Source organism: Phyllostomus discolor, chromosome 2 (genome assembly GCF_004126475.2).
Source record: "Phyllostomus discolor isolate MPI-MPIP mPhyDis1 chromosome 2, mPhyDis1.pri.v3, whole genome shotgun sequence".
NCBI lineage: Eukaryota > Metazoa > Chordata > Mammalia > Chiroptera > Phyllostomidae > Phyllostomus > Phyllostomus discolor.
The window spans coordinates 216,695,363-216,716,856 of record NC_040904.2 but is presented as its reverse complement, the minus strand read 5'-3'; the positions used below and the strand labels follow the sequence as shown (position 1 = coordinate 216,716,856).

The window sequence follows — 21,494 nt, the reverse complement described above, 5'->3', positions numbered from 1 at the left end:
AAGGCGCCGGCCCAGGGTTCACTGCTGTTGGTCTCCAGCTCAGCCCCCAGAGAGGGCTATGCCCCTCTGGGTCTCGTCCTGAAACCCCCGATAAGGGTTTTGGTTACTTGCAGGCCTGCGGTGGTTGCTGAGGAGGTGGGCTTCCCGCAGGGCTCAGGGGCACGTCACGTCTTCGCCCCCGCAGCATGCGAATGGGCAGGGCAGGGCCAGCGCCCGCTGCCCCCGTGAGACAGACCCACGCCCGCCCGTGCCCGCCTTCAGTGGTGACTTTTATTACAAAGAACAGTATCAAAATATACAAATATGTTTAAGAACCAAAAATGCAGCTTTTTGAAGGGTCGAATGAGTGTCAGCCGTGTTGAAGGCAGCGTCTCCGGCCGCCCGGGGGCGGGGGGCGGGGCTTCCCGGACGTCAGTCTGAATAATTTAAAGGGCAGGTCGGGCTCCGGCTGGGGGCGAGCCTCACAAGTCCTCGCGCGTGGGTGGCCGCACTGCGTCTTCCTCTGTGACCTCCTCTGTGGCCTCCTCTGCGACCTCTGCCAGAAAACACACCGGGCACTCGGGGAGACGTCCGCGCGCATGGCGCCGGCGAAGGCCAGGAGAGGCGGGGCGGGCCCTGCGCACCCCTGGGTCTGACGCCCGGCACCCGGGAGCAGGGGGCAGGCCAGCAGCCCCTTCTGCCACGGAAGCGCCAGCCTCCAGCCCAGGAAGCTCTGCAGAGGCAGCCACGAGCCTCGCGCCACGGAGGTTTCCCTCTGCGGGGAGGGCCCCCCCACCTCTCTTCGCAGCCCCGCCCCCGTCGGTGCAGGGACCCGCCCCCACTGTCAGGGCCCAGGGCGCACCCCCAGGCCGCTCACCGCCCCCCGCGGGCTGTGCCGGCACGCAGGCGTCCTCCGTCTCCTCGAAGCCTTCGGGACACACGCAGACGTAGCTCCCGGGGGTGTTGTAGCAGTTCTCGCCCGTCCTGGCACACGCCTTCTCCGGCCGCGCGCACTCGTCCACGTCTGGAACAGAAAGTCCGCCTCCGTCACCGCCAGGACCCGCGGGGCTCACTCCCCGCGGGCACAGGGCTCAGCAGCCGCAACTCGAGACGGAGCGAGGGCGGGACTTCACAGGAGCCTGGGGAATCCGGGCTCTGGGGCAGGGGCAGAGACGAGGCGGCCCAGGAGGACGGGCCGGTGGGGGCTGGCCGGGCCTGCCTGGACCCCGGCCGCAGGGCCGTGCGAGCCGGGCGCAGACAGGACACGTGGGTGCAGGGCTCGCAGTGGGGCCGCCCCACGGCCCCCGCCTCCGTGTCTGCATCTCGCGAGACCTCCGGGTACTTGGGAAGCGGGGCCCGCAGGGAGCACCTGAGCCCGCTGTCCGCGCCCCTCAGCTCAGGGCCCTCGGGGGGCCCCGTCTGAGCCCAGCCTGGACAGCACACTGACCTGCACACTGGCCGCTCTCCTTCGTGTAGCCGGGGATGCACTCCTTACACCGCCCCGGGCCCTTGCCCGTGCAGCCCACGCAGGTGGGGTCGCACTCTGGAAACGAGAGGAGAGGCTGTGGCGGCAGCAGACCGGCCGCCCGGGAGCACCCGGGGCCGACACCCCAGCAGGGGCACAGGGTGTGGGGGGGGGAGCTGGTGCCCGAGAGCCGGGGGCCCCTCACCGGTCATGCAGGGGGCTCACAGAGCTCTCCCCCGGTGAAGGACAGACGCCTGGGGTGGGTGCCACGACCGGCCCCCCCTGCAGCCGAGGCCCCACCCTCCCTCGAACCCCTGTGGAAGCTGCAGGACAGTGCTCTCCCAAACTGCCCTCCCCCACCCCGGTGCCGGTGCCGGTGCCGGCAGCCGCTGACATTGCCCCACTCGCCCGCCGGGGGCTCAGCGGCAACAGCGGAGACCCGAGCCGGCACGTCCCAGGCGGAGGAGGAGCGCCTGCGCCGCCCCAGACCCCCGGCAGAGGCGGCCCCGGCCCCAGCCCCGCGGCGCTGGGCACCCTGCGAATGCGAAAGCTCTCCGGCGAGGGCGTTCAGGGCTCCGACGGCGGGAACCGCGTTCCAACGCCCAGCGTCCCGGAGTGCGGCGAGCTGTGCAGTGGCCGCGTGCTCGGGGACCGTGAGCGGGACGCAGGGAACCGTGACACGCGGACGGCCACCAGCGAGGCGCAGGGCCCGACAGGCGAGGCCGGAGAGCAGCCGCAGGGAGCCCGCCCAGCACTGCAGGCCCCGGGGGTGGGACCGATGGTGCCGTCTGTCGTTGCTCCAGCGTCTCCAGGCGTTCTGACCGAGCAACGGCCGACGCCCGCCACCCCTGCGGGCCCCTCGGAGGGCGTGCGCGCGTGGGAGGGGCGGGCGCACGGCCGGGCCGCACCTTCGCAGTTGAAGGAGCCGCCGACGTTCTCGCAGTACTGCTGGGGGCCGCAGGGGGGCGTCTCCGCCGCACACTCGTCCACGTCTGCAACGCAAGGCGCCGCCGTGAGGGCCCGCCCCCCCCGCCCCCTCCCGGACCACACAGCCGGCCCCCAGCACCTCCCTCCCGCGGCCAGGGCCGGCCTGAAGGGAGTGACCACGGTGTGGAGGCCGGCTCTGCGGGCCGTGCCTGGAGGCCTCTTGCAGGACGGGGGGCGGGGGTGCTTTCCTCGCCCTGGAGATGGGGCGGGCGGCCCGACTGGCCCAAGGCCTCGCGGCTCCGGTGGGGGGCGGTAACCACCGATGCTGTGGTGCGGTGGGGGGCGGCCGCCTCTACTTGCCGCCCGCTGGCCTGCCCGTGGGCCTCTGGGCCCCGGGCTCTGAGATGCTGCAGGGTGGGCGGAGCCAAAGGAAAGGGCGCACCGCAGCAGGTGGAGGCCGCCAGGCTGGACGGGTGGAGACGGATGGACAGGGAGACACGCCTGGGGCCTCACGTCTGTGTGGCAGGAGGAGCCCAGGGCAGCCGCCGCCCCCTCTGTGGCCAAGTGGACGGCCCAGGCAGACGCTGTGACCGCCAGGCTCGCCAGTGCGGCTCCCCAGCCCAGGCACGTCCGGGGGGCTGTGAGCAGCAGGACCTGCCCGTGCTGCTGCTCCGAGTCCTGTCCAGGCGGGGACCACGTGCCCCCAGTCTCCGTCAGCGCCCCCGCCAGCCCCCACGTCTGCCCCTCGGGGAACCAGGGCCTGAGCCGACAGTGAGGACGACTGGCAAAGGGGCCACCGTCCGGGCCCCGAGTGGGGGCGGCAGAGGGGGGGAGGGACCCCCGAGGCTCCTTCCTGGAAGTGGCCGCACCTGCCACCAGCTGTGGGTGAGACGCACGTGTCCTGGGACCGTTGAGACGTGACACGGGAGACCACGGTCACCTCCCCTTGTCACAAGTCCCCGATGGGGCCGAGGGGGGAAGTGAGCCCGCCTGGGAGGGGCTGGCGCAGCCCCCCCAGGGAAGCGGGGGGACGGGGCAGCTCGCTCACCCACGCAGGCGCCGTCCTCCTCGGCCCAGCCCACTTCGCACTGGGCGCAGTCCCTGTTGGTGGGGCCCGAGCAGGTCTTGCAGGACTCGTTGCAGGCTGGAAGGCAGAGTGGGCACTGTCGGTGTGCTCGGGCCTGCCCGCGGTGTGAGGGGCGTCAGCAGTGAGGGGTCCCCGCCCAGCAGGCCGGAGCAAAAACCGGAAACGAGCCGAAAGACGCCGGCAGAGCCCGACTCGCTCCCCGACAGAAAGCCATGCTCCTGGGATGCCCGGCACCCACGGGGCTCCCCGCGCCTGTCGGTGGTGCCCCCTCCGCAAACGAGGGTTGTGAGGGACTTTCTGTAGTTCCCTGGCTGGTGGGCCCCACTGAGCTCCCACACCCCGGCCCGGCAACGCAGAGGGGCTGCCACTCCGACCGCATGGGCCGGCCAGGGCAGCTGCGCCCTCGAGTGTTGTTGACAAGGCCGCCCCGGTCGCTGTCCCGCTGTCACAGCCCACCCCTGAGCAGGCCAGTCAGCCAGCCGCCCCCGGCACTCGCCCTGGGCTGCGTGTTGGGGGGAGGGCATGGCCCCTGCTCCCAGGCCACTAGAATGGCTGGTAAGGCCAGTCACAGCTAAGATGGTCTGTCTGTGCGAGACTCCCCCGGGGGTGGGAGGGCAGGGCAACGGCCCCTGGAGACCAGCTGGGAAGACCCCCGTACCTAACACAGGTCACCGCCACAGCTTGTCCTCTAGAAGGGACCCGGGGCCAGGAGGTCATGCCCCGTGGCCTCCCGGCGTTCCGGTTCTCACCGGGGCCACCTCCCCACCCTGTCTCCACTGTGAGTGACAGCAGGTTGCTCTGGCCCCTGCCGCCCGCATTGCACCCACGGACACCCAGCACGGCCCTCCAAGGTCAGCCGTCCTGCAGGAGAGCCGTGTGGGGAGCAGGCCCCATGCCAGGACACGCCAGTGCCAGGCCACGAGACCAAGACCGTCGCCGATGTCGCAGGACTGCTGACCCCGGGGTCATCTCAGCAAGAGATCAGGAGAAACTCGACCCTCCTCTCCTCTGGGGTGGTTTGGAGACAGGAAGTGGGGCCACAGCAGTGAGCCAGCCAGTCTCGTCCCTGTCCCCCCGCACGCCCTGACCGCCGGGGGCGGAAGACCCGCAGGTGCGCAGCCCCACCTCTGCAGGGCCCGTTACCTGTGCACACGCTGTGCGTGGCGTTCCGCAGCGCGCTGAAGTAGCCGTCCACGCAGTCCGTGCACAGGGCCCCGCGGTAGCCCGGGTGGCACTGGCAGGTCCCGTCCCCCTCTCTGCTGCCGTCTCCGCTGCACCGGCCGTTCCCGCTGCAGGGCCTCGCAGCCCCGCCCTGGCACGCTGTGGGGACCCAGACGGCGGTCAGTGGCACCCGGGGCATGCTCGCACACGGAAAAGACGCCGCTTCCCTCACTCGCTGCATGCTCAGAGCTGCGAGCTGCTCTCCGGGTGCCTCGCTCAAGTCCAGACCCCACTTTGCCCTTGAAGTGGGTACCACGGCTCTCTGAGGACTCGGGAGCCTGCGGGCCCCAGGAGGGGTCCGGGAGCCTCCCCGAAAACTGGGATGAGGACGCTGGCACCTGGGGCGGGTGGAGCTGCAGCCACGTGCTGCTGGGACAGCAGGAAGGGCAGGCGGGAGGTGGCGGCAGCCAGTAAGAGGGTCTCACCTCAAAAATGGAGTCACATGGTCCAGCCGACCACACGAGTGACTCTGGTGAGGCCCCAGAGCAAGCTGGGGCTGAACCCGGACTTGCCCACTGGGGCTGACTGTGACCTGTGCGGCCGAACAGACACCCCGGCCCCGGCGTCTCACAGACCGGTCCTTGCTGTGAGCAGCGCTGTGCGGGGGCCACAGAAGCCGCCGCCCCGCACTCCTGGCGGCGTCCAGGCAGGTGGGTTCGGAGGGACCCTCGGCTGGGCGCGGAGAGGGCAGCGTCCAGGCCGGGTGGGAGCCGCCGGCCCCAGCTCCCTCCCACGCTCTGCCCACTGGGAAGGACGCCCGGGCGCCTCAGGGTCTCTCCGAGAAAAACCTACCCCGGCAGTCCGGTCCGTACGTTCCTGGAGAACAGCAGACCTTCAGCGTTTTCACACAAAACCACTCGAACAAGTCAGGGTGCTCCTTCTTCCTGAGGGTTGGAGAGGCTCCGTTAACTCGCACGGGACCTTCCAGTCCTTGGGGGCAAAGATGCGCTCCCCGCCACGTGCGCTGCAGGTGTCGGGGGACCTGGGAAGGGACAGGCGGGTGCGGGCACCCTCCCGGCCCACTCCCCGCTCTGGTCGCTGCACCGAGGGCACGACAGAGGTGACAGAGTAGAAAGAAGACGGGTGGGTGGACGCCCTCCACACTGTTGGTGACTTCTCCAGGTCTGACGTTCTCTCAGACCTCGGGTTAAGGACACAGCCCCGGGGCGTTTCGGTGACCCCAGCCCCCAGCCCGGACACTCACAGCCGCAGCCACCAGGCCTCCAGCAGCTCCTCGTGCTCCTCCACCAAGCGGTTGCACTCGAAGTCGCTGCTCCCGCACAGGCCCTCCACGATCTCCAGGAGGCGGACCTCGCTGCAACACAGCCCGCCCGCCCGCCCGAGGTCAGCACGTGTCCCGCCTCGGCGTCCTGGGGCCCCACCGGGTGCCAGGCCAGAGCGGTGTATGGGCTGCTTTAGTGAAAAAAACCCCCGACAGACACACCAACTAGGGACAGGAGAGCGTCTTGGGTGCCACGAGGAGACTTGAACTGGAGGGGACATGGGGGGTCAGAGCCTCTGCATCCTCCCTCAGGGTGACAGAGGGCGGGTGGGGTCCGCAGGGAAGCCCCTGAAGCCGGCAGGACCCCAGGGCTCCAGACAGAGGGGGAGCCACAACCACAGTTCTCCCAGGCTGCGTCTTTGAGAGACCACCAAGTCTGCTGTGCGGCAGGGAAGCCAGCAGGCCAGTGAGGGGCCGGTGGGTCAGTCCCAGGCCAGAGCACAGGTGGCCGAGCTGAAGGAACCCTCCGTGCCTGTCTCGCCCGTGGGAGCTGGGGCCGGGTGCTCCCACCCGCTCTGCACGCTGCCTTCTCCGCGCCCAGCTGAGCGTCCCTCCTAACCCACCTGCCGGGATGCCGCCAGGAGCGCAGGGCACCGGCTTGCGTGGCCCCCGCACATCTCCTGGGAATGCCCAAGGGCTCGGAGCAGGGCGGGCGCCCACCTGAACTCATACTTGGACAGCGACTTCTCCTCCCACGCCGTGTTCCCACCGCCGAAGTTCTTCTTGGCCGTGTCCACCATTCCCTGCGGGGGGAGCATGGGCGTGAGGCTCCGGCGCACCGGTCCGTGCTGGGTTGACCCCAGCCCGAATGGCGGACCCGGGTCCAGCGTGGGCTGACCCTGGCTCCGTGTCCGCGCCGCCAGCCCACCTGGTTGAACTTGTCCACCAGCTCCCGGCAGCCCTGGCAGGGTGTCGGCTTCTGCGTGGCCTCGCCGGGCAGCAGCAACAGCCCCAGCAGCAGCAGCGGCCCCAGAGCGGCCGGGGCCGACGGGCGCATGGCGGGCCGAGCGGGCAACGACCGAGGGCGGGAAGGAACGGCCCAGCGCTCAGGCCTCCGGCCGCCCACCGGCTCACCGGCGCCGGCAGTTCCCGGGACTACTTGACGGAGCCGGACGGGGCCCCGCCCCCCGCCATTTCTCGCACCGCTATTGGTCTGGGGGATCCTTTCTGTCCCCATGTGGCCCAATCAGGGCTCGCCACGAGAAGTGACCAATAGGAAGGTCCCGGGTCAGCGTCCCTCTGGGAAAGGGGAGAAGGGGAGCCAGAAGGTCCGAACCCACCCCCTCGGCCCCGCCTCTCGCGTGCGCCCGTGGCGGCCATCTTTGTTCCGGGCAAGGAGGGCGCCCACCGCCAGGGCGGCTAGGCTTTGGTGGCCATGTTAGGTTCGGGCAAGGTCTTCACATCCGAGCTCGCTTCCGCTACCCCTCTTCCGGCTGCGGGCAGCTGGGGCAGCTCGTGCAGTCGAGGGAGTCGCGCTCCGCAGGACAGCCCCGCGGGCGCGCGTGGTAAGCGTGCGCTGCCGCGGCCGGGGCTCTCGGGGTGGGCGGCGGGGATCCCGAGCTGAAGCGCGCGCTGCGCTCCTCCGGCCTTTCTGTGCGTGCTCTCGTGGGACAGCCGCCGGGCCCCTCCACCTGGGGCCGGGCTCCTCACCTGGGGCCTGAGAAGTGTCTCGCGAGGCCCTGGAACCCGCATTTCCGCAGGTGCCCCGGCGAGGGGCACTGGAACCGTGGTTTCGGTGAGGAGCACGAAGATCGGCCCTACCTGGGTTCCAGTAGGACGCACCTGCCAGAAGGAAGAAGTGCGCACGGTACACCAAGTCTTCTCCGCCGTGTGGCCGGCAGCCGGCCCGCTTCTCTCCGAGTCGTTTGTGTTTGCAGCCCATGGGGCTAACACTCGGAACGTCCGATTCGACCGGCTTCGGCAGAGGCCGCAGATGCCGGGTCGAGGGGTCCAGAGGCCCGGGGAGCTCATTCCCGGCCCCAGATGCCGCGGTTCCCTAGAACAGCTGGTGTTAGCCCGAGGGTGCTTGCCGAGCGGGGTGGACCAGTGCAGACGAGCGCCCCCCGCCCTCCGGAGTCCGGTGGTGGGGTGGCCCTGGGTCCTGTGCTGCTGGGGTCCCGTGTCGTCCCACAGTCCTGGGAGCGTCTGGCGGAGACCGGGTGCTGCCCGTGCTTTCCAGAAGAGCTGCTTGGCTGTCTGCTTCTGCCGCACTGCCCCGTGGGCGAGAAGGCCTTGGGGCCTGGCAGGGGCCGAGTTCTGCACACAGGAGAGCGTCCTCGGGGCCTTAGGTGTGGGCAGGGTCTGCAGGGACAGGCCTGTTCGTGGTAGAGACAGACAGCCGTGAGGCCTGCAGGTCCCTGCCCGCAGCCCTCCTGCACCAGTTCCCACAGTTCCGCGGGGTGGACGCTTCCTGTTTCCTTAAACTTTTTTTTTTCTTTTTTAAATTCCCTGTGAAGCAGTTAGAGGAACAGAGTAGCATGTGGGTGTTCTCTGGTCTCTGCCTCTGGGGTTCAAGCATTAGCATGTTCTCAGTGAAAACTAAGCTGCTGGGATGACATCCATGCCTGAGAGTTTTTATCAAATTCCTTCAGTTCGTTCCTTGAGCACCTACTGTGTGCCAGGCTCTGCTGATGCAGTGGTGAGTCAGCTTAGTGGCCCTGTGCGCAGGATATAACCCCACGGATATAATCCCTGGAAGGGATCTCCCATCCAGCACATCTCTGCACCCCGTGTGGTGACCAGGGTCCATTCTCTGTGCTGAGGGTGCTGTGGGGGGAGGGGGCTGAAACAAATGGGAAAAATCCCCCACTTCAGGAGCTTACCCTTTAGAGAGAGGGAGATAAAGTAGCAGCACCTGTTCCCATGTGTGTTTCTATATTTGGAGGAAAAAACAAGTCACTTCTAAGGGCTCCTCTATTTTTCGGGTGGTTTCGATGATGGCACCTGTTCCCCTCGCCTCCCCCCAGCTTACTGCCACCTTGACCAAGTCCAGGCGGTCCCCGGTCCTTCTCACCCACAGGTTTTCCTCCCTCTTGAGGCCCCGCTGGTTGTCTTGGGGGAGCACAGACTCCTTAAAGCTTAACAGACGGCGCTGTGGGACGCGTCTTTCCCTTCTGGCTCTTCTGGCTTTGGTCAAATAAAATCAGACCCGTTTCGAGAAAAGCTCAAAACACAGAGAAGAAGTCGCCGCCTTTCCTCCCCACACTGGACAGGTCCAGGTCTTCCAGGCGGGAGCTGACTGGATGCCCCCCACACCCCCCTCCAATCGCCTGTTGGTGTCTGGGTGGTCCATTGCGGGCACATCCATCCCGGCCCCTCAAAGGACACAACACCCTTTTTCCCACCCATGTATTCACATTCGAGACCAGCTGGGTGCCACCAGGGGCCCTCCACAACCCCTCACAGGCCGTCAAGAAGGCCGCCGGGGGGGTGCAGGGGCTCCCCTGGTTGCCCTGCGGCCCCTTTTCTGCGCTGCTGCCTCTCGGCCTCCGCCCAGATCTGAGCGGGACCAGGAGGGCCAGGCCGTGTTCGGGCTTCCTGCCCTCGGGGCCGGGCCACACGCAGGACTTCAGCAACCCAAGTGGTCCTCGGCGCGGAGACCCTCGCCCAGCCTCGTGTAAGGCGGCCGGTTCACACGGGAACGCTGCTCAAGCGTGGTTTTGTGAAAACCCTGTTTCCGTGTACCTGCAGGCTTGCAGAAGCTGCGGCGAGCATTCCCGCTCACCCTTCGCCCACATCTTCCCCCAGACGCTGCCTCAGCCGTGACTTTTGAAGCGGGGGTCCCCGTGTTTGCTGTGACATGCTCCCGGCGTGGCAGTGCTGATGGCCGGTGACGGACGGGGCGTGAAGGGGAAGCCCGGAATGTCTGGGAAGAGGCCGCTGGGCTGGGGCGGGCAGCGCCTGCTGCTGGGTCTGCTGGTGGCCGTGGCCGCCGCCCACCTGGCCGCCTGCCCCTACACCAAGGTGGAGGAGAGCTTCAGCCTGCAGGCCACGCACGACCTGCTCTTCCACCGGCTGGACGTGGAGCAGGTGAGTCCGGCGCCTGCTGCGGCCGCGTCCTCCCCGAGTCCCGGGGCCTCCGCTGACCCTGCCCTCTCTCTGCAGTACGACCACCTGGAGTTCCCGGGCGTGGTTCCCAGGACATTCCTCGGGCCCCTGGTGATCGCGGTGCTGTCCAGCCCCGCGGTCTGCGTGCTCTCGCTGCTGGGGTCGTCCAAGTTCTACTCTCAGCTGACAGGTAAGGACGGGGGCCTTACCCTGAAGGGGGACGGGAGAATCGTCGTGAGGTCTGGCGACCGCAGCCAGCCGACCGGAGGCCCCTTCCGCGGTGTCCGCCTGCGGATCGTGGCTGCGCGGGGCCATGCGGTGTGGCAGTTCCGGGCACGGGTCAGAGCCGGACGTCAGCCCTCTCTGGGGTGTGACCCGGGACAGAGAACGGGGCGCCTGCCTCCCGAGACTGAAATGAGGGTGTTAGCAGCTCCCTGCTCAGAGGCTGCCTGTGTTGATCCTTCCAGATTTTTCTCAGGGCCCAATTTAGAGAGTTCCCCGCAGAGAGCTCTGCAGCCTCACTTTCTAGCCAGGGACCCCCGCTGTTCCAGGTCGGCGCTTTTTCTCTGCACCCAAACCCAGACGGTTCCCACGTCTCCCCGACAGACACCAACATGATCTCATGGTGGGTGTGTCCGGCCTGCTGGCGAGCTGTGCCGGGGTCAGGTCCCCGCGGAGGGGCAGCCCAGGAGAGGGGCACACCACCACACAAGGCAGCCAGACAGGCCGAGCCGGTCATGGGGGACGCCGGGGAGCCCCGGGCTGTCACGGCCGTGGGGGGCCTCTGGTGCAAGTGCCGGGCTGGTCACTCAGGGAGGGACGGACACTGGCTGCCCTGTCCCGGGCCTCACAGTGTCGGGGGAGCCTGGGGCCAGGCCCAGGCCATCTGCCCCCCACACCCAGGCTGTTTTTGATACCGAGCCCTTGGGGTTGTTTCACTGCCGCCTGGTCACTCGCCGACCGCTGCACGTCAGGGTCAGAGACCCGCTGGCTGACCCGCGGGTCACACACGGGTCACCATCCTTGTTCAGTCAGAGCGGTCCTCGGACTTGGAGTGGTTTCCGGACTCTGGACTTGGCAGAAGGAAGTGCGGCGGCAGTTTGGGGCCACGGCGGCCACCGTGTTCTGCTGGGTGACGGCCACCCAGTTCCACCTGATGTTCTACTGCACACGGACACTCCCCAACGTGCTGGCCCTGCCCGTGGGTACGTAGCTGCCGGGCGCACCCCTCGCCCGGTGGCAGGTGGGTGGGCGCCCCACGATGGCTGCCCCCACAGGTGTCGTGACAGGACGGCCCGTGCCGGGAAGCGCTGCCTGTCCTCGGCTGGGTCGGGGTGCCCTTGTCCGTGAAAGACGCGCCTGGGTGGGTTCCTGGGGCAGGCCGTGGCGTGACTCAGGGAAGACAGGCAGCTCGCTGTGGGTGCTCTGCGGGCGCCCCAGGGAGGCCAACGGTGGGGCGGGTTCCGGGCCTGATGGGACTGGAGTGGAGTCGGCTGAGGTGGGCGGGGCACGTGGGGGGCAGGGAGCTGCCCCTCCAGACATGGACCAGGTGGCTGGACGCAGCCTCTGGGTCCGGGCTGCGGGATGGGCGGGGCGTCCCCGGGCGGAGCAGGGTTTGCCGGCTCCCGCGGGGCTGCGTGGGGGGCTGCGTGGCTCTCGCGGGAGAAGCCAACGCCCGCATCTCGCCGTGTCCCCAGTGCTGCTGGCCCTCACGGCCTGGCTGCAGCGGAGGTGGGCCCGCTTCATCCGGCTCTCGGCGCTGGCCATCCTGGTCTTCAGGGCCGAGCTGAGCCTGCTCCTGGGCCTCGTGCTGCTGCTGCTGCTCTACACCCGGCGGCTGACCGTGGCCAGGGCCCTGCGCTTCGCTGTGCCCGCCGGCCTGCTCTGCCTCGGTGAGTCGCTGTGCGGTCCTCCCGCCTGGAGGGGGCGCTCGGTCTCCTGCCACAGCGGTGGAGGGAGGCTGGGCAGGTGGGGGGGCGTGGCCACCAGACAGTGGCGGGAACCTTGAGCAGCATCGGAGTGTCTCCGAGCGGCTCCTCCTGTGCGGCCCGAGGGTCCCCACGAGACGCGCCTGTCCTCCTGCCACCCGGGTCACGGGACCCCACGGGGTGGTGCTCCTGGGGGCCGCGGCCCCAACGCACCAGCTCCTGCCCCGGCAGCTGATGGCGCGCGGGGTCTGGGCCGAGGAGGCAGCTCCGTGGGGACACGCACCCGGGACCTGGGACTCGGGGCGGCTCGGCCCGCGTTCCCGGTGCCGCGTGGTCTCCTGAGGATCTCCTATCCCCTCCCTTAGGGCTGACGGTGGCTGTCGACTCGTATTTCTGGCGCTACCTCGTGTGGCCGGAAGGAACAGTGCTCTGGTACAACCTCGTGCAGAACAAAAGCTCCAACTGGGGGGTATCCTTTGCCTGTCGCTGGGGGCCCGCCGGCCGGGCAGGGTGCCCGCCCGAGGGGGACACGGGACGGGGCCTGACGGGCGCACTGAGGGGTGCGCAGTGGCTGCTGCAGCCTCCAGAGCGCCAGGACTGGCGCCGTCCACCCTGCCCCGTGGGGAGGTGCCCGCAGGCCCGGTGCGGGGGGGTGACCCTACCGCGGCGTGCTGCCTGCCGGGCTCCCCGGGGCCCTGTGACTAACGCCTTCTCTCGGGAGTTAAACACTCGCTGGTGGAACGCACAGTGCACTGAGGGGAGCCCATCGCCTGGGACGGCATTTTCACAGAGACCAGGGCGGGCAGGTCAGACCCCTGCACAGGACCCAGCCCCGTCTGCTGGACTTGATGTGCCGGGTCCCGGCCTCCGTCCTCCGTCCACGGGTGGAGGGGGTCCCGGGACCCTGGGCAGGGACGCCTGTCAGGGTATGTCTTCCGTGTGCTCCTGGCCTGAGCCAGGGCCTCCTTGACCCTCCCGCCCAGACCTCGCCGCTGCTGTGGTACTTCTACTCGGCCCTGCCCCGCGGCCTGGGCGCCAGCCTGCTCTTCGTGCCCCTGGGCCTCGTGGACCGCAGGGCCCTGGCGCTGCTGCTGCCGGCCCTGGGCTTCGTGGCCCTGTACTCGCTGCTGCCGCACAAGGAGCTGCGCTTCATCATCTACACCTTCCCCCTGCTCAACGCCGTGGCCGCCCGGGGCTGCGCCTACCTGTGAGTGCAGGTGCCGCTTCTGGCTCGCTCTCCCACTCGCTGTGTCCCTGGGGCTGGGGGGGGCGTTCTCAAGGGCAGCAGGGCAGCCGTGGCTGTCGTGGCTGTGTGTCTGTGGCAGGAGGCGGTGGCGCACCAGGTCCCTCCCCTCCCACAGGGACGCACGTGGCAGCAGAGTTCCTTCGTGAACGTTAATTCCGGGCCCTGGGGTGAAGGTCTGGGTGGTGGGTTTGCGTCTCGAAGGGCAGAGGCGGGACTTACACTTGGGAGCTTTCTGCCTGTGCATGGTCCAGGGCCACCTCCCCATTGCCAGGTGTGACTGGAACACAGGAGCGCTGGCAGTGTGGGGCTCCCTCAGGCAGCCGCCCCGGGGCTGGGCTTGCTCTCGGGGTGCCACCCTGACCGGTGGTGGGTGACAGCGTGACGCCGAGGGCCTGCAGCCCCCACGGGTCGAGGCCTTGTCGGGCAGAGCGCAGCAGGGCCTGCCCAGAGTCTGGGCACAGGTTCCCGGGTCCCTGGGTCCCCTGAGCCGACGGGCCAGCACCTTCTACAAAGGAGCAGGCAGTGGTGCCTTGGTGCTCGCCGTCGGTTTGTTCCTGGAGCTCATAGCACCAAAAACCAGCGAGCACGGGGTGACAAGTTCTGAAGCTGACGATACCGAGGTCCCTTGTTCTCTCTCTGTGGGCCTCACGGTCCCTGGCAGGGCCCCTGCTCCCGCACGCTTGGTCGGCGTCCGTCTCCTGCACGCCCAGCGGAGCTCGGGGCGTGGCCTGGGGGCTGTGCTCCGGTCTGAGCCACAGCTCATGGTGTTTCCGAGTCCAATAGCAGTTTCAAAGTGTCTTGGGTGGGATTTCACCGAGGGAAGTTCTTAGGTGATTTCATCCCCTTTCTCCAGCACTTCATCTGTGCACTGGGTGATTAACCTCCCCACTCCGCGCAGGGTCCCGGCCGGGCTGCGTGCCCAGTGCCGTGTCTCCCCCCTGTGCTGCCCTGCGCTCCCCGCCAGACACGCTGCTCTCTCTCCAGGCTGAACAACTACCGGAAGTCGTGGCTGTACAAAGCGGGGTCCCTGCTCGTGGTCGGGCACCTTGTGGTGAACGCCGCCTACTCGGCCACGGCCCTGTACGTGTCCCACTTCAACTACCCCGGGGGCGTGGCCATGCGGACGCTGCATGAGCTGGTGCCCCCCCAGGCAGGTGGGTGCTCGGCCTGGGGACCGCCGAGGCGTGGGCCAGGGGCGCCCGGCCGCGGTCTCACCGAGCGCACACGGTTCTCGGCAGGCGTCGTCCTGCACATCGACGTGGCCGCCGCGCAGACGGGCGTGTCCCGGTTTCTGGAGGTCAATGGCGCCTGGAGGTACGTTCCCTTCAGGACGTGACGACAGGCGGCGGTGGCGGCCCTTCCCCCAGGGGCTGGCCCGGGCTCCCTGGGGCTGCCGGGTCGGGGGGCTGGTGTGGGGCCGGGCACAGGCGCGTGCACGCTCCTGCCTTGCAGGTACGAGAAGAGGGAGGACCTGCGGCCCGGGGCTGAGCGCGCGCTGGCCTACACGCACCTGCTCGAGGAGGCGGCCCCCGAGCGCCTGGCCCTCTACCGGGACACACACCGGGTGCTGGCCAGGGTCGCGGGCACCACCGGGGCGAGTCTGAACCTGACCCGGCTGCCTCCCTTCAGCGTCCACCTGCAGACAAAGCTGGTGCTTCTGGAGAGACTCCCGAGGCCCTCCTGAGGGGGCCACACGGTGTTCCCGGGCTCCTCCAGCATCCGGCACAAGGCATCAGCAGGGCAGCAGCCCTGGGGCCACGGCACGCTTCCCGCCGGGCCTGAGGGGCCGGCCGCGCCTGCCGGCCGCAGCGCCACACACCGCCAGTGGGGGCGAGGGCCCCGGGCACAGTCTCGGGCCCGGCAGGCTCCTGAGCTGCTGCCAGCCCCCCGTGCGGTCACGGGACAGGGTCCACCTCAGGGGCGTTTCAGGATGCACACGTGTTCAGACGGGACGAGAATTAAAGTTTGTAAGCCTTTCCTTATCAGCGGTCTTATGTACGACGTGTTTCCAGAGAGCGCCTTCACTGAGACTTTATTCTCAAGTGATGATTTGGGCACATTTATGATTTGCTGAACCTCGTTTATCAAGTAGCCAAAGTGTGTCTGACACCAAAGTCATTGCGGAGAACAGTGCACACGTGTGCACACACGTCCCTCACACACGTGCATAAAGACAAGCTATTGTGGCCTGAGTGTTTGCAGGGAGTGGGGGTGTTGCCTGCTGCGTGCCCAGTGCCCCCGAGTGCCCCGATGTGTCCTAGGAGAGACAGCTCGCGGCAGCGTCTTCCCTAGCGTGGCCCACGGTCTGCGGCCCCTTCACACCAAGGCCTCTCGCAGCTGTCCCCAGCTCGGCGCCTGCTGACAGGGCTCCCCGCAGCCTGTGCGGGGCCTCCGCGCCTGCCCATTGGCACTGGGTGCTGCAGGGGTGTGTGAGTGTGTGTGTGTGTGTGAAGTCCCACGTGCCCCCGTTTACCTACGCATTGGTACTTGCTGTTTATCTGCGAGCGGCATTTACCACTCCGCCGACCACTTCACGTTCAGATGTGGTGGTTGACGACTGCCGCGCATGCGCCGGTTGCCGGCTGGAGCGAATGGCCCGCAAGTCACCGCACCCACTTACCCTTGGGGTTCACAGTGTGCAGGACCCGCCCCGGAGCCTGCCAGGCTGCTCCGTCCTGTCTCGTGCCCCGTCGCTGTTACTTTCTGGGGCACTTTCCTACCCGGCCCGCCCACGCCCCTCCTGGCCTCTGCCCCCGCCCGGCGACCCGCTCTTTTCTCTGGGGCTCCCTGTGGTGGGGAACGGTCTCTCCGACCAAGCGAGGGCTGGTGCAGAGTGCGCTCGCTGCTGTCGGGGAGGTCCGCCGCCGTGGGCGGGGCTAGGCGGGGCGGGGCTGCACACGCACGGCCACGTGCGCACGCCACGCTGCGTGCTGACGCGGCAGTTCCACCCGTCGGTGGGCTTGTGCGCGGCCCCCCCATCCCGTCCGCCTCTGTCCCAACCCCCGCAGAGGGACCCTGGACCCGGAAACAGCAACGTGTTTGTTCGGCGGGGCGACCGGTTTCGGAACCGCTTTGCCACGCGCGCCCCCGTGGGAACACCCCCGAAGCAGAGCGCGGGTGTTGCACCCTTCCCTGCGGTGCCCCCGCGGGAGGTTCGCGGTCAGACGCTGCCCTCGGAGGAGTCCGGCTCGGCCGGGGCTGCTCGCCACTGGACTGGCCGCTGGACTCGCGCTCTGCGTCTGCTTCCGGTCTCACGGCCGGCCTTCTCGTTCTTCCCGGTCGTCGGTCCGGGCGGAGTCTGCGCGGGGGCGTGGCTCCCTCCGCCTCGCGTCCACGCCGTCGCGTCCACGCCGTGGTTTCCCGGCGGTCCTTGCGCCGCTGCCGTTGGTGGCGCTGAGCGGGCCCCTCCGTTCATCACACGGGCGGCAGCGTCCTCCCCGTGCGCTCTGCCGGAGCGCCTGCAGCCGCGCGGCCTGGCCCCGGGGAGCTCCCGGGATTGGGACACGGGGCCCTGGGCCAGGCGGACAGCCGTTCCTCCGTCTCCTGGGTGTGGGCACGTGGGGGGTTGGCAGCATTTTCAAACTTCAGATGATGCCGCGGCAAGCCGCCGTACACCTTTGCACTTCCACGTGGTTCAAGGGGCATCTTCGAGGTGAGTCCCTGGAGGTGGGGTGCTGGGTTGGGCCAGTGCCCTGAGCTTGGCCCGGTCGTGCCGAACTCCTCTCCGCGGCGCAGCGCGGGGCCGAGCGGGTCTGCGAAGCCCTGTCCGCCTCCCGCTCTTCGAGGCCAGAGCTGGTGTCTCCCGGTGGGGTGCCTGCCCTTCCTTCCCGGAGGAGAGAGGGCGGAGAGGTGTCGTCTCACAGCTCGAGGGCTCTCTTTCCTCTAAGCGGACGACCGGCCATATTTCTCGTCTGTTCTCCCTTGCATTGCTGGTCATTTCCCACTCATGTCCTAAAACCCCTTCCGTGAGTAGCGAATTCGCCCATTATTAGATGCACGTTGCCAGTACTGTCTCCACGTGTCCTGGCACAAGTGTCCGCTTGAGGCTTTCGCGCTCACGGGTCTTCTCTTTCCCGCATCCCGGTTGGGAGCGTTCCCGCGCAGGAGCTCAGCCTCGCCTTCTCTCCCTGCCCCCGTGGTTCCTCTCCCACGTGTGGCCTTCTCATCCGTTCGGGTTGTTTTTGCTCTGTGGGAGGGGTGGGGCTGCTTGTGCGCGTGAAGTCACAGACTGAACTTGTGCATCGCGTTTCGGCAGTCACCGATACAGCCCCTGTACACACCTGCGTGCAGACACTGGTGTGGTGCACACGTGCGTTTCCAGCTCCTTGGGGCGGATTCCCGGGAGCACGCTCGCTGGCTGGAGGGGGAAGAGCGTGTTCAGTTTCGAGAGAAACCGACGGTCCGTCGCCCACAGTGGCTGCCCCGGCCGCATCCCCGCTGGCAGCCAAGCGAGGGCTCCTGCCGCCCCGGGTCCTTGCCCGCATCCGGCGTTGTCAGGTGTGCCCCCGCCGCCTCGGTCGGTTTTTCTCCCTGTGCTGAGCTGCGCCAGGGGCGAGGGGCGGCCGTCGGTGACGTGGTGGTGAGGTGTGGGGAGGGGACCGCTCTGCGGTCCTGCCATCAGGCTCAGTCTTCGGTGCAGTCGGTGCCTCCGCGCTGTGACCGTCACAGGAGCGTCTCAGTTCTCTGCCCCGCCTCGGCTGGGGCGGGTGGGGGAGGGGCGGAGCTGGGTGTTTCCCTTCCCCCATCAGTGTCGCTCTGGCCTGGTGGTTTCTCTCGTGAGCTGTCCTTGTTAAAAACAAAACAAAACAGCCCTGGCTGGCGTAGCTCAGTGGATTGAGCGCGGGCTGGGAACCAAAGTGTCCCAGGTTCAATTCCCAGCCAGGGTACATGCCTGGGTTGCAGGCCATAACCCCCAGCAACTGCACATTGAAGTTTCTGTCTCTCTCTCTCTATCTCCCTCCCTTCCCTCTCTAAAAATAAATAATAAAAATAAAAAAAATCTTTAAAAACAAAACAAAAAACAGAGCGTTCTAAAGAAAAAGAGAAGGTGGGGAGGAGGAAGAAAAACGGAGGGCTCTGGTGTCTTTAGAATGGCTCATTTCCGTTTCCCCTGGAAACACGAGGATTGGTCTGATACTTCCCGTGAGAACCTGCTCGTGCTTTGGGAGGAAAGTCGTACCGTAAGGCGGGTTGCTCTGCGCTGAGCCCCCGGAAATTCACCGCTTAGGCCGGGGGAGCCCCGGGTACCAGTTCCCACGGCAGTTTCTGCCTGCATCTCGGCTGCAGGAAGCCCTGACGCCTGGTGTCTGCCCGGCGCACCGCTCTTGGGAGCAGGGATTCGTGCTGAGACCCCCATCGTCTTACAGATCTGAGGGGAGTCGCTGACTTTTCCATTTTTCCGCTTTTTACTTGGTAAAAGGTAAAGGATGGAGTGGCCTCTTGCAAGTTCCTTATATAAGGAACCCCAACCAGAAGTCAGTAATTTTTTAAAAATCAGGTGGAAAGGAAAAGGGACTTACAGAGCATTGTCGCAGTGAAACTAGTTTTTGTACCTGCCCGTGTGTTTACATTTTCCTGAATGATTTACTTCTTCCCATGCCTTCCTGTCACTGTCCGGTGGCCCTTCAACGTCACCGCAGCGCTCTCCTGAGCACTTCCGGCAGGGTGGGGTCTGGTGGTCCCAGACTCCCATGGTCTTTTGCTTATCCGGGAATGTCCTAATTTATCCCTCGGTTTTTGTTTTTTTCCAAAATTTTATTTATTTTTAGAGAGAGTGAGAAAGAGGAGATAAACATCAATGTGTGTTGCCTTTCATGTGCCCCCTACTGGGGACCTGGCCTGCAACCCGGGCCTGTGCCCTGACTGGGAATCGAACCGGCGACCCTTTGATTCGCAGGCCTGCACTCGATCCACTGAGCCACAGGAACCAGGGCTGTCCCTCACTTTTGAAGGAAGTTTTACTGGATGTGATATTCTTGGTTGACAGTTCTTTTTAGCCCTTTGAAGATATTTGCCCACTGTCTCTTAGTTTCCAAGGTTTGTGAGGAGAAATCTGCTGATCATCTTATTGATAATTACTTGTGTGTGACGAGTCATTTCTGCTGATGCCTTCAAGACCCTGCCTTGACAATCCACTTATGCGGTGTGTCTCAGCCTGGGTCTCTTTGAGTTCATCTTACTTCGTGTTCCCTGAGCCTAATGGATGTGTTTTCTTTTCTTTTTTATTTAAGCTGGGTATTTTTTTAAATATATGTTATTGATTAGGCTATTACAGTTGTCCCATCCCCCCCATTCCCTTCCACCCAGCATACCCTCTCCCACCCACATTCCCCTCCTTTAGTTCATGTCCCTGTGTCATAAGTTCTTTGGCTTCTACATTCCCCATACTATTCTTGCCCTCCCCCTGTCTATTTTCTACCTACTGTCTATGCTACTTATTCTCTGTACGTTTCCCCCCCCCCCCCACTCCCTTGTTGCTATCCCTCCAGGTGATGTCCATCTCTGTGGTTCTGCTCCTGTTCTAGTTGTTTGCTTAGTTTTTCTTTGTTTTTGTTTTAGGTGTGGTTGTTACTAATTGTGAGTTTGCTGTCATTTTACTATACATGTTTTTATCTTCTTTTTCTTAGATAAGTCCCTTTAACATTTCATAAAATAAGGGCTGTATGATGATGAACTCCTTGAACTTGACCTTATCTGAGAAGCACTGTATCTGCCCTCCCATTCTAAATGATAGATCTGCTGGATAGAGTAATCTTGGATGGAGGTCCTTGTCTGTCATGACTTGGAATATTTCTTTCCAGCCCCTTCTTGCCTGCAAGGTCTCTTTTGAGAAACCAGCCGACAGTCTGATGGGAACTCCTTTGTAGGTAACTATTCTCATTTTGTCTTGCTGCTTCTAGGATTCTCTCCTTCATTTTTACCTTGGCTAATGTAATGATGATGTGCCTTGGTGTGTCCCTCCCTGGGTCCAACTTCTTTTGGACTCTCTGAGCTTCCTGGACTTCCTGGAAGTCTATTTCCTTGGCCAGATTGGGGAAGTTCTCCTTTATGATTTGTTCAAATAACTTTTCCACTTGTTGCTCTTCCTCTTTTATTAACATACAACAGCATTCATTCACTAAAACCACACAGTTCCAGAGGCTTACACAAATGGCTTTTTATTATGAGCGACCGGAGAAATGAAGTCACGTGCCCCAAATGTCACCTACAGCCAGGGAAATGGACAGTGTGACACCCGGTCTGAAGAAGGGGCAGCGGGGTGGATGGTCGAGAGTGGGGGTGTTTCTAGGTGCCCCCAGGGCCCCCCAGCGGCAGACACCGCTGTCAGGCCTGGTGGGGAGTGGGCAGCCCAGGCAGTGTCTGTGTGGGACTGATCGCCTCCTGGGCGGTGGCCGGCAGCACGAGGACCCGGGGTCAGACTGTCTCCTCTGCTTGCTGCCCGTTTCTGTCCGCACGAGCAGACGTGTGAGGCACGGAGACCCCACTGAGGCCCCCCGAGGTCCACGCTGGAGCCCCACTTGCTGCCCACTGAAGCGAGGGTGGGCTGCTGCAACCCCGTCACAGGCAGCCGGGGCGTCGTCATGCTGCACCCGCAGCCCCACAGCCTGTGGCTGAGCCGTGAGAGTGCTACAGGAAGGGAGAGCGGCCTGGGCGCTGGCCAGCTTGTCCTGCGAAGGACTCGAGAGTAACCCTCCCGCTCAGTGGGCCCGCCTCCCTGACCCCAGTTCAGCGCTGCCCCTCGGCCTGGGGGTAGTGCAGGCGGGACACGGAGGGGACCTCCCCCGGCAGACGGGCCGAGGGCCAGATTGCACCAGGGGCGCGGTGGGCACGGCTGAGACTCTGTGCCCCGAGGGAGAGGGCTGCACCCACCGGGACCAGGTTCAGGGACAGCAGACATGGGCGGGGCGGGAACAGGACACGCCGCTAGGGACTCTGTGCTGACCTGCTTGGGGGACAGCCAGGCAGCTTGGTACCCCAGTCCTCAGGGCCTCACTTTCCATACGGAGCCCCGAGATGAGCAGGGCTGCAGTGCACGGGCGCGGCTGGGAGGCTCCCTCCCTCGAACCCTGACTGACCGCGGCACCCTCCCACCGAGTCGGGAAGGCTGGTGGCCCCGGGAGCCCCCGTGTCCTCTGCAGCCCACGGCTGGCGGGGCCAGGGCTGCCCGGGCACCTCCCGGGACGACCATGTCCTGCTGCACTGGGGGCGAGGGGCCCGCACGTCAGTGCCAGGCCCGGCCTGTGCCGGGGACGGGGAGGGGGCAGCAGGGGCCTGGGCCGCACTGCTGTCCGGCGGCTCACGGTCCCCACGTG

At 66.1% G+C, this 21,494-nt stretch overlaps 2 protein-coding genes across 6 annotated transcripts; one reads left to right on the top strand and one right to left on the bottom strand.

Moving 5' to 3' along the window:
* Positions 1–248: 248 nt before the first annotated feature.
* On the bottom strand, positions 249–7,095 carry CRELD2 (cysteine rich with EGF like domains 2). 4 transcript variants are annotated; one of them, XM_028532807.2, is made up of 10 exons: positions 6,830–7,086; positions 6,622–6,704; positions 5,884–5,994; positions 5,472–5,563; positions 4,602–4,778; positions 3,420–3,515; positions 2,353–2,436; positions 1,427–1,522; positions 857–1,003; positions 249–535 (listed from the first exon to the last, which is right to left on the bottom strand). In XM_028532807.2, exons 1-10 carry the CDS (start codon positions 6,956–6,958, stop codon positions 462–464), a joined length of 1,089 nt encoding a protein of 362 aa, XP_028388608.1. In that variant the 5' UTR covers positions 6,959–7,086; the 3' UTR covers positions 249–461. The 4 variants fall into 4 exon arrangements, with proteins under 4 accessions (XP_028388608.1, XP_035875657.1, XP_035875656.1 ...); XM_036019764.1 differs by having other exon boundaries at positions 249–511; positions 6,830–7,084; XM_036019763.1 differs by having other exon boundaries at positions 249–514; positions 860–1,003; positions 6,830–7,084.
* Positions 7,096–7,309: 214 nt separating this feature from the next.
* Positions 7,310–15,167, top strand: ALG12 (ALG12 alpha-1,6-mannosyltransferase). 2 transcript variants are annotated; one of them, XM_028532614.2, is made up of 10 exons: positions 7,310–7,466; positions 9,709–9,990; positions 10,066–10,198; positions 11,040–11,213; positions 11,706–11,900; positions 12,302–12,405; positions 12,920–13,143; positions 14,167–14,336; positions 14,421–14,496; positions 14,635–15,167. In XM_028532614.2, exons 2-10 carry the CDS (start codon positions 9,784–9,786, stop codon positions 14,864–14,866), a joined length of 1,515 nt encoding a protein of 504 aa, XP_028388415.2. In that variant the 5' UTR covers positions 7,310–7,466; positions 9,709–9,783; the 3' UTR covers positions 14,867–15,167. The 2 variants fall into 2 exon arrangements, with proteins under 2 accessions (XP_028388415.2, XP_035875655.1); XM_036019762.1 differs by lacking the exon at positions 7,310–7,466 and having other exon boundaries at positions 9,668–9,990; positions 14,167–14,262; positions 14,635–14,807.
* Positions 15,168–21,494: the final 6,327 nt, after the last annotated feature.

What these genes read in the sequence shown, in the direction of transcription:
- CRELD2 (XM_028532807.2), bottom strand. Translation starts at nt 6,958, where the DNA reads ATGCGCCCGTCGGCCCCGGCCGCTCTGGGGCCGCTGCTGCTGCTGGGG. An exon ending in CTGTCCAAGTATGAGTTCAG is followed by an intron (nt 5,995 to 6,621) that starts GTGGGCGCCCGC and finishes GCTGTGTTGCAG; the next exon opens with CGAGGTCCGCCTCCTGGAGA. An exon ending in CACGCACAGCGTGTGCACAG is followed by an intron (nt 3,516 to 4,601) that starts GTAACGGGCCCT and finishes TCTGCCTTCCAG; the next exon opens with CCTGCAACGAGTCCTGCAAG.
- ALG12 (XM_028532614.2), top strand. Translation starts at nt 9,784, where the DNA reads ATGGCCGGTGACGGACGGGGCGTGAAGGGGAAGCCCGGAATGTCTGGG. An exon ending in GTTCTACTCTCAGCTGACAG is followed by an intron (nt 10,199 to 11,039) that starts GTAAGGACGGGG and finishes ATCCTTGTTCAG; the next exon opens with TCAGAGCGGTCCTCGGACTT. An exon ending in CGTGCTGGCCCTGCCCGTGG is followed by an intron (nt 11,214 to 11,705) that starts GTACGTAGCTGC and finishes CCGTGTCCCCAG; the next exon opens with TGCTGCTGGCCCTCACGGCC.